The sequence below is a fragment of the Euwallacea fornicatus genome, chromosome 2 (genome assembly GCF_040115645.1).
Source record: "Euwallacea fornicatus isolate EFF26 chromosome 2, ASM4011564v1, whole genome shotgun sequence".
In the NCBI taxonomy this organism is placed as follows: Eukaryota; Metazoa; Arthropoda; class Insecta; order Coleoptera; family Curculionidae; genus Euwallacea; species Euwallacea fornicatus.
Genome location: NC_089542.1, coordinates 1,139,092 through 1,149,926, shown reverse-complemented (window position 1 = coordinate 1,149,926; position 10,835 = coordinate 1,139,092). Strand labels below are relative to the sequence as shown.

The window sequence follows — 10,835 nt, the reverse complement described above, 5'->3', positions numbered from 1 at the left end:
GGGAGAGATGTAGCTGGGCTGCATTTTCTGGTTTCGGTTCTTCGTAGGATAACGTTTAGCGCGGTGTAAAGTGCCGAAATAAAGATAAATTGGTCTTATTTTCCTTTTATTGGCAGCCCGGGGTGCTTAACTACTGAATGTTATGCATTTCTAGGTTGACGTATTTATAGCCCTGGAGAATGTTTGAAATTTTGTCAGAACTAGGAACGATTAGTGTCGATTTTAGGTCGTCGATGGTAATTTGTTCCGTCTCACAGGACAAGCGGGAAAAACATCGGTTCATTTTTCATTTAAATGCGAAACATTTAAATAAATACTCGTTAAAATACGGTCAGTTGGGCGCCATGGAACACTACACAGGTCAAAACGCAATTATATGGGCCAAAAAAAAATTTGCTGACCAAAACCGGTTAGGAAATGCGTAGCTTTATATCACTCGTGGTATTCTGCGACGCAAGCGAAGCGCCTAGGGATTTTCACTTAATTTCCAAGAGTTACTACATAAATTGACGTGTTTTGACGTGAGCAGAAACTTTTATTAAAGCGTGGAAATATTAAAAATGGCACGTGGCCCGCCAATAAAATTTTGTAATTTTGTTAGTTTCTGCACGAGTAACCTTAATTTTTTTCTCATCCACTAGCTGACTTCATTTCGAAAAACTTTTGGCCCTTCTAAAATTTTCGCCATTGTTTTTCTTTCATCGCTGTTATGAAAACAATGTAAAAAAATGATTTGCACCTCCCAGGCATCAACAAATTAAATATATTCCATACATCTGACGTGGCGTTTACTGCGGTTGTTGCTGATGGGAATTGGGTTCGTTCCATTTGGATCATTTTTGGTCCTTTAAAATGGAAGATGTCCCTGAGACGGTTGACGTAACCTGAGTAGCACTGCAGCATGCACTCGCCGCATAACTGCCCCGAGAAAATTACGAAGAAAAACGGTTTGGTTTCAATAGGTGAGGGCAACTTTGTCTTGTCCCTTCTCGCTGGGTATCAAATGGGCGCCGCTTGTCTATGGCGCCCTGTACAAGATAATACAATAGGGTGGGTTGGAACGAAACGCGGACGACCACAGAATAACGCAGACACCCCATAGCGATAAGATGGTTACATAACTCATAATGTCCAAATTTTGAACGCAGATGGCCACCTAACTCACATTCTTCAAATTTTTTTTTCAATTTTTACAGTTAAAAATTGTTTCAATATTAACTTCACACGCATCATTAAAATCAGAAAAATATTTCCCACCGAAAAATTGAAAAAAAATTCTATTTGAAATTCCGGATTTGACACCTGAAGCGGAGACGTTTGAGTAAAAAAAATATCAACTTTGAATTTACTTAATAGGCTGAAAAATATCATTTTATTTGGTTTTTAGTTGACCAAAATCCGTTCATAAATAACTGAGTTGCAGTTCCGCCCGTTTTTTTCAAACACCCTGTATGCCCTTCCTCAAGCATGTCGACGCTGTACATTATTTCGTTTCTCATTTCGTTTCCGTGCTTAGATCGAGGAGTTGTAGGCTCGCAAAAAAAGGGTGGATAGTTATTTGAATATTTGGAGGCCATGGTAGCGCTGTTGCCATTCGTCCCATGGCTTGTACCTTTGCAAGAGATTGCAAAGTTTTTTGTGCGTTTTCGTACCGATATCGATTTTTAGATGATTCGACCGAGTGGTAGTATGACCGACAAGATATTTCAAATAAGGGATAAACTAGGCATTGACCTATGTGGCTCATAAGGAAAATTGCTTGGCAATGCGCCTTTCCCTTCCGGAATACATCATTTTGATCCCTGTTTTTTGCGATTTTTGGTCCCGAAAACAAAGGTCCGAAAAGTGCCTTTCCAAGGCTCCTAAACCTCAAATCATAATCAACATAGATCCAAGATTTTTAATCGTACTTAAGTAAATTAAATTCAATATTCTTGTGTTTCCAATGTCAACTATGTACGCCTCTGGTTTAAAGCAAAATTATTTGTGAATTCCGCCTCTTCAAGAGGCAACTCTAATGGGTTCCAGGATTTTTTTAAAATACCGAGTGCATTATCCACGAATGTGTTATTAATAAAATTACGAATTCTGGACAATTCGGTGAAGATAACGTTGTCCCTGCATCGTCACGATAGGATGCTCAAAGCAACTCTTCACAAAGAAATTAAATTCAATAGGCCACCCATATCATTCACCCTTCCAAGTTTTTAAATTTTAACACATTGAGACGAAATGTTAAGGTTGGTAAGGGCTTTATATTTATTATACTTATTTATATATACAGGGTGTCTCGTATTAGTAGGCCAATCCGCTAACCGGAGATTTCTTATGCGCAAATAATTAGACTTTCTTTATGGCGCTTACAATTACTAATACGAGACACCCTGTGTATCAACTATGCACAGAACGTTTGAAATTCCATATTAGTATTGTTCTCGAAAAACTTCTGACTTATTTTCGATAAACCTCCCTTTGCAATAGGAAATGTATTTTTTCCTCCTTCGGGGTACGTTTGCATAATTAAAGTATCGTCTTGAATACACCACCTTCCCCCAATTTATTAAATTTGGAATCACCGCCTGTTACTAACGGTGGTGTATCATTTCCAATACCGATGAGCTGTACCTTTACAAAAGGCAGATTGTGAATTTTTTGCATGTTTTCGTACTGATACCACTTCGTAGTTGATTCATTCGAACGTTAGCGCGACGACGAAGAAGAGCTCCACATGCGCGCTGCATTAATAATCGGAATAATTTGGTTTTCTTTTGTTTTAAAGACTCGTAAAGTGTGTCGTTGAGGTGTCTACAACTTAGTGACTGAAAATGGGAACGGTTAACTGTCATTTTGTGAGTAAAAACGATGTCTCCGAAGTAATTCTGGCTCACACGTTTGGTACTCAGAGGGCGAGTTCCGATTCTTATGTCTTGTGATTCAGAGTTCAGTTTCGTCTTAAACTTCGAACTTTCAAATTCATAATCCAAACCATTTGCTATTTTGGCCTTTCTAGAAGGCATTTAGAACTATCTTTGAACGTTGCCGAAGTTTAACATCACAACTTCAGTTCTTTCAAAACATTTCAAATCATTCTTTGTTTTAGGTCTCCCTCGCTTACGCCTCTGCTTAAAGTCGAAGTTAATTGGCAACTCTAATTGTTCTCAAAGTTTTTTCGGGAATTAATGTTGATTTTTTTTTCTGTTTCAGACTTCCTTTGTGTACGCCTTTGCCTCGCGCCAACGTTGATTCGCTATTTTTACTGTTTAAATGACTTTTTCGGGAACTAATATTGACTTTTTTCTGTTTCAGGTTCCATTGAGTACGCCCATGCTTTGTGGCAATGTGGATTTACAATTCTAACTGTTTTGATGACTTGTTCGGAAACTAATATTGACTTTTTTCTGTTCCAGGTTCCATTGAGTACGCCCATGCTTTGTGGCAATGTGGATTTACAATTCTAACTGTTTTGATGACTTTTTCGGGAACTAATATTGACTTTTTTCTTTTTCAGGTTCCATTGAGTACGCCCATGCTTTGTGGCAATGTGGATTTACAATTCTAACTGTTTTGATGACTTGTTCGGAAACTAATATTGACTTTTTTCTGTTTCAGGTTCCATTGAGTACGCCCATGCTTTGTGGCAATGTGGATTTACAATTCTAACTGTTTTGATGACTTTTTCGGGAACTAATATTGACTTTTTTCTTTTTCAGGTTCCATTGAGTACGCCCATGCTTTGTGGCAATGTGGATTTACAATTCTAACTGTTTTGATGACTTGTTCGGAAACTAATATTGACTTTTTTCTGTTTCAGGTTCCATTGAGTACGCCCATGCTTTGTGGCAATGTGGATTTACAATTCTAACTGTTTTGATGACTTTTTCGGAAACTAATATTGATTTTTTCTGTTTCAGGTTCCATTGAGTACGCCCATGCTTTGTGGCAATGTGGATTTACAATTCTAACTGTTTTGATGACTTGTTCGGAAACTAATATTGACTTTTTTCTGTTTCAGGTTCCATTGAGTACGCCCATGCTTTGTGGCAATGTGGATTTACAATTCTAACTGTTTTAATGACTTTCGGGAAATAATACTGAATTTTTTTGTATGCCGCAAAATTCGGAACTATCAAACTTTCGTGAGTATTAAAAGGTATCTTCTAATATTTCCACGCATTAAAAAAAATTTGTCTACCTCAAAACACTCCAGTTTATGTAATAACTTTTAGTTAGAATATTATTTAAAATCGATAAGTGTTGAGCAATTATTTCGTAAAAACGATATACATTGGAAAACTTTGACGACCCGTTGCGGCAAAACGAAACGACAATGGGTGTGGGTAAGTTTATCTAAAACGCGTTATTTTTATTTTAGGAGTTTTTGGTCAAGCACTGTAAAATAATTTCAGGGGTCCTCTGTACATCATAGCACCTGTAAAAGTGTACTTCTCCGCACGTAAATAGAAAATAATTTTTGGCACCACAACACAAAATCAAATCGTATATCAATTGACTTCACATTCATTCAATATTTGACAAGTAATTTAAAATGTTTACCCACTTATCCATTAGGAATTTACATAAAATTATGGACAATATGTTCCCATATCTTAGAATTAATATCACATAAATAGCTGATAATTATTTAGTTTTCGGCACCCACACTGGTAACGCTACTGCACCCATTGATACTCGTTCAATGGTTATAACTTCATCTTCGATATTGTCCACATTATAGAATTTCTTCAATTCGTCAATGGCTTTATCTTCAATCTAAAATCCGAAATTATACGAATATATCAATAACATTTCAAAATATTTCGAGATATTTACCTGAGTATAAACCAGTTGCTTACTAGTTATCTTGACCAAATTTTCCTTTTGTTTTCGCTCATTAGAGATGATGGTTTCAAAATTATTGGTGGGGGGTGAATTTACCGGAGAAACCGGATCTGGAAGAATCTTCCATGGATTTTTAGCGTTTTCTGAAATTAACTTATCTCCTTATCGCTGTTGAACTATACTACCTTATGAATATTAATAATACAATAAACTTGATTTTAAATTTAAAAGCGTACCTGCTTGATTTGGAGAACTTGCAGGAACAATATTACTGCTCTCTGAAGATAACCTCTTTCGTTGCTTCTGCGACAATTTAACAACCTTCGTTTTCATTTCCAATTTATGTTGGGGCTTACTATAAAATCCCGGTTGTTTTGGAGGACTGTTCAGCAACGGAAAATCCCCAAAAGATGCGTTTGGATTTCCATAATCCGATGTCCTTTGCAGAGGCGTGAAATCCTCCTCGAATTCTTCGTCATACAAACCTAAATTATTGACTACTACTATTGACTTCACTCGAGCAGATAGAGGATTTTTCGACAAATTCCCTTCTTCTGGTTCTGAAGAAAATTTCGATGTCGATAGATTGTTATTGATAACTTGAACAGCTTCTTTTTCCAGGGGCTCTGGCAGAATTTTCTCAGAAGCGCTGCTTTTATGAGTCCGAGACCGCTTTTTACTAGAGTTAGACATCTTCTGTTTACCGCCAATCTTGTCTTTTTTTTCTGTAATATCCGTAGGATACATTGAGCTAATCGCCGCAATCTCCTCATCTGAAACTGCAGTGGAATAAGGAGTGATAACTCTGCAGTCCAGGCGTCTCCTGATTTGATAAAACTCGGAGAGCTCTTTCAATAGTGACGAATCAAGATCGTCGAGAAGTCTCAACTCTAAGAACGACGGCATGTTTTGATGCATAAACTCGAAACAATTAGTTTTTAAACCGTCTGCGTTGTATGCATCGGCAAGTGCCAATAGCTGTACGGCGTTCTTGATGGTAAGTAAATTGGATAAAATATTTTCGCATTGCTCTTTTAGCCTGTCGACGAAGAACTGATCAGCGAGGATTATGATTTTGAACAGTTGATCCATGTCCTTCTCGTCTAGGCGGTCCAAGGAATCGGTATAAATAAATTCAAGCAAGGCTTCTACAACCGATTTGGAGTAGAGCATGGTCATCTTCGAGGTTACATCCTAAAAGTTTGAATTCTTTGATATAAAATTTAGCATTCCACAGCAGTATGTTTACAAGGTCTGTATGTTTATATAAACTTTTTTTTCTTATTTTTACACCAGGAATGTCCTCATAGATATCCGTTGTATATTTAGGAAACACATGACCCCCAATTTATTAATTTTCACAAGAACTACCATTGATTTGTTTTACATTATAAATATGCTGTATTATTAAGCGACTGTGAATTGCTCGATTCGTGGAAAAAATTTAATATGGATTTATTTTTAAAGAAAATATTTAACTTCACAGTTGATAAACACTTTTGAACCACTGAACGTTCGAAACTGTCTCGTGACGAAATAGTCTGATAACTTACCCCTCCCCATCTGGCTGAAAACATATTCCCAAAATAATCCACTCTGGCTGATAAAATGCACTTATGAGCTTTCAACACCCTATTATCCTTGCACCTAATTTCTACATCGCACAGTTCAGGACACAAACTCTTACTGAAAATAATCGGAGATTTCCCGACTTCCTTTTTCCCTTTTTTAACTCTTACACTGCACTTGACCATATCTAAATTGCTCAAAATTTTTTGCAGCGTTACCACTTCAAATCGCTTGGCCATTTCATGCAACATTCTTACAGGATTTTCCAACTTTTTCACATTGTTCGTGGGCTGGTCTTCCATTGTCGAATAATATTCGAAAGCGGACAGATTATTTTCATCTTGACACTGAACTATCGCATCGTTTTCTTTGTCATTTTCTTTTACGGGCTTCTGGCACAAACGCAAAAGTGCTTCATTTTTCAAATCGCCCAATTCGATGAGCTCACTATTGCCGGTATAAATGTATTTTAAAAATTCTTCGAATATGGCTGGCTGGTATCCCTTAAACTCCATTATCGAGTTATGGTTTTTATTAAATAAATTCATGAAATATTGACTTCGCGAGGCTAAAACGTATTTGTGAGCGGGAAACCGTCTCCCGGAAATGTTGAATTCTATATCTGCGATGCCATCACAGACATCGGCTGTTGTTAGTAAGTCGCTCATATTTTCCGACATTGTAGATGCAGTAATGTCACATGGGGTGAAATACTTGTACGGCCGGTCCTGAAATGGAGTTTTCTATAACGTTAATCCATTGCGCGAATAACGGCTATTTTGCAAATGTTTCGATAACTGTCTTCGGATGTCACCTACCTGAATAATCGCATAATTATGCCCCTTTGGATCACTCTGAATCCAAACGGCTCTATGAACTCGTGGAATTCTCTCGAGTTTTACAGAAATGCATTCGTATCTGTCTATAAATTTATGAAAACTGCTCTTGAAACTCTTATCGGATTTTTCCTTATCCCCAGTCTTTTTCTTCCTCGGCCTAGCTTCCCCTTTAAACGCTTCTCCCTCTTTGGTAACAAATAGAATATTATTTATATTGAGACCAACTTGAATTATATTCAGAGATCTATTAATAGAGAAAACGCATCTGCGTAGAACGGGGTCTGACTCCTGCCACAAAAGTAATCTGCCAGTGCTGGTCAACGCGGCAACTTTTAATTCTCTATTTTTATTTGACAGTTCTGGGTCTAAAGAATGATTTAAGTTTCCACCAATCACAGCTATTTCTACCAAATTCAGTTGTCTAAAAGGTAATTAAAAGTTAAATTTTATTCAAATAGGTGAAGATCAAGAATTGAAAACTCTTGCCGAAAAAAGAAACTTGCAAGTTAATCTGATCTAAATAGAGTGAGCAAGCTGACGTAAATTAAGTGAATAGAAAACACAAATGTAAATTGTAGAATTTTTGATTAAAAATTTATTATTGATGTTAGGAAAATAGTGTAGATACAAAAGCTACATGGGCTTTTAACTTGAATAAAATGCGCTTAGTTATATAATTATTTATATAAATAAGTGTCTCAGAATTTTTCAATTTATACAAAGCAATAACGTGTTGACACATTCGTTTGTTTCCCAAAAAATCGGTTAAAATGGAAATGTTTAGCTGTCTTAAATTCACTATTGAGCTGAAAAAAATTTCTATGCAAATTGGATCACTCCTGGGTCCTCTGATTGCACTTTCGTGCGATCCGAGGACGTCAGGACAGGATCACAATGTTTTAACATTACCTTGAAGCTATTTTCCTACATTGGTATTCATGAAGGATATAAACATCCCCTTTTTTAGTATAGACAACAGTGGCTCCAGTACTAGCGCATACCAACTTGATGGTACTCTGCTTGTAATTAATGCAAGTAACTTTTTTAGAAGTTAAAATGTATTTATCTGAAGGATTTACGAGTTGATGGCCCAACTGGCCTGCATTAAGGCCCCAGGTATAAATGCCTACAATGCAATTGGTCCCATTATCCTCGTCCTATTATCCTTCTTTCCAAATAGCGTAATAGAAATTACCAGATTTGTTCCAAACTAAGGAATGATAGTTGCCGGTAGCAACTTGTGAGGAATTATCGGCTAAATGTTTTAGTATTTTAGGGACTAGTAATTCAGCTGGAGGCGGTGCAATACCTAGAACCCTATGTTTGTTTAATCCGCACGAGTACAGCTAAAAATATGGAAATAGTTAGGCATTAGACAAAATTGTAAATTCAGGTTATTTATCAATAAGTTCGTTTAGGATTTGTGATATAATATTAATTTTTTTTTAATTTGGTGCTATCTTTAAAATCACGCTAATTTCCATAGAAATGAAGAATTTTATCGCTTCCCAAGCTCAATTTGAACGTTTTTATAGGAATTAGCCCGCAGTTAATGTTGACAACATATTAATGTTTTTTCCCTTACACCTTGGATGTTTGTCATGAGATTAATAAATAAACAGAAATCCTTTTACCACATACCTCCCCACTGGATGCCAAAAATACACTGTGATCTCTGGCTATACTACAGCTAATAATTTGTATTTTCTCACTGAAATGAGGTACGTTCATAGCGGCAGGAAATTTAATTGGTTTAGGAATCACTTCAGAATGTTGTACTCCCAAACCTAATCTCCCACCCTGACCGTGGCCACAACTATAAACCGAACCTAATAATAAATTATGTAATTTCAAGGCAATTGTGGTATAGTTATAAATAATTTACCAGACTCTGTAAGAATCACACTGTGAAATTGACCAATGAAAACTTGCCATACATTTTCATTTGAATATTCTTTATGAAAAATATCCATACTTTCAGGTACTGTTCGCGGTAGCTGTGAACCAAGAGAATTGTTAGAATTTGCCCCCCAAGTGAAAAGTTCTCCACTAGAAAACGTCGAGTCAGGGGGGCAAAATCTATCTATCATTGCATGCTCAAGGTAAGTCAGGCTGTTTGCATCTTGCAGTGTCCCATTAGCTCCTAAATTTGAATCTATTCATAACTCAATTGATAGCTGAATTCATGCCACGGTGTGCTTCATAATAGCTCAAGAGAAAGAAAAAATTTAAACTCAAATCATGCTCATTATGAGGCATCCCGTGGAACTTTCAGTATAAATTTACCTAGCTTAATTAACTCAACAACTGTGTCAATTTTTCCATAAAATATGCTTCTGTGCAAAGCGGTATATCCAGATTCTTTATCTTTCACATTAATATTGGCATGCCGATTATTGACAAGCCATGATACCAGGCCAGACCTGCCACAAGCAGCAGCAACATGTAGAGCTGTTCTTCCAACTGAATCTTTAACAGACTCACAACAGCAACAAGTATAAGTTAAGTATGATGATAAGTCACTATCAGTGACAGATCTCTTGGTGATAGCAGCAGTGATGGAGTCTCCATGTTGACTAGATTGACACCGACTTGTGCAACAAGGGGCAGTTTGTGGTTGTTTGTTCATCTAGATATAAATATGATATTTACTTATTTTTGAAGCATCTTTAAGTGACAGGTGGTATCTACATTGGACCTACACACAATGGCAGATATTGGCAGGAACCCTTCAGTAAGTAGCTAGGTATGCCAGATTGTATAGCCAAAGTTTGTACTGAAGTATAAGCTCTGGATTTGACATTCTTATATTCCACAAATTTTATGTAGGAACCTCAAGTTTAACTTTAGGTAAAATTTTTAAACCCAACATAATGTTCCAATTTTATTTTATAAATTGCTACTCTTCCTCAATAGTGCGTCCACTTGCATTGAGGTTTCGAAATGTTACACAATTGATAACAAAAAATATGAGGCCAGAAAATTATAATTTTACTGAAATTGTAAATTCAGTTTTCAAAGCATATAAATATATTTCGTTATTATATCTATTTCTTCAGAAAATTCTTGATATGTATGCAGAATGCTCCTAAAATAAATTATAAGTACTCCAGATGGAAATAAAAGGAGTAGATGGACATCCAAAGAAATATAGATTATTATAAATTGTCATACCACAAAAATAGTTTCTAAATATTTTGTGTTTTTTAAGAACAACAAAACTTACTTTAATCATATCTACATTCAATGTTTTTTCCAAATATGTAGATTTTAATTCAAATTTTGGAATTTATTTACTGCAATATTAAAATGTTTTGTTGTAGTTTTGTTTTTGACGTTTGGTAAAAATGTCACTTCTGAAGTGATAAGGGACGACCTCTACATCCGCACTATGACACTAATTTTGTGTAGGACAATTAAGTACGAGCATTTGACACAACAAAGGCAACAGCGCAATATGCCTACTTATCATTGCCCTCATAAAAATTATTTTATGCAGCAAATAAAAATTTTCTTTCAGACAACAGTTTATATTACAATAGAAAACAACTCACTGACAAAACAGTACCTATCATCAATACAAATATA

The 10,835-nt window shown here is 36.0% G+C and overlaps 1 protein-coding gene across 1 annotated transcript; it reads right to left on the bottom strand.

The window, feature by feature from the left end:
* Positions 1-4,485: 4,485 nt before the first annotated feature.
* On the bottom strand, positions 4,486-10,618 carry LOC136348719 (inhibitor of Bruton tyrosine kinase). The gene is made up of 11 exons (XM_066299822.1): positions 10,474-10,618; positions 9,534-9,876; positions 9,133-9,390; positions 8,889-9,076; positions 8,443-8,593; positions 8,157-8,373; positions 7,227-7,668; positions 6,393-7,136; positions 5,076-6,033; positions 4,831-4,982; positions 4,486-4,770 (listed from the first exon to the last, which is right to left on the bottom strand). The coding sequence occupies exons 1-11, from the start codon at positions 10,480-10,482 to the stop codon at positions 4,639-4,641; spliced, it is 3,594 nt and encodes a 1,197-aa protein (XP_066155919.1). The 5' UTR covers positions 10,483-10,618; the 3' UTR covers positions 4,486-4,638.
* Between the last annotated feature and the right edge of the window lie 217 nt (positions 10,619-10,835).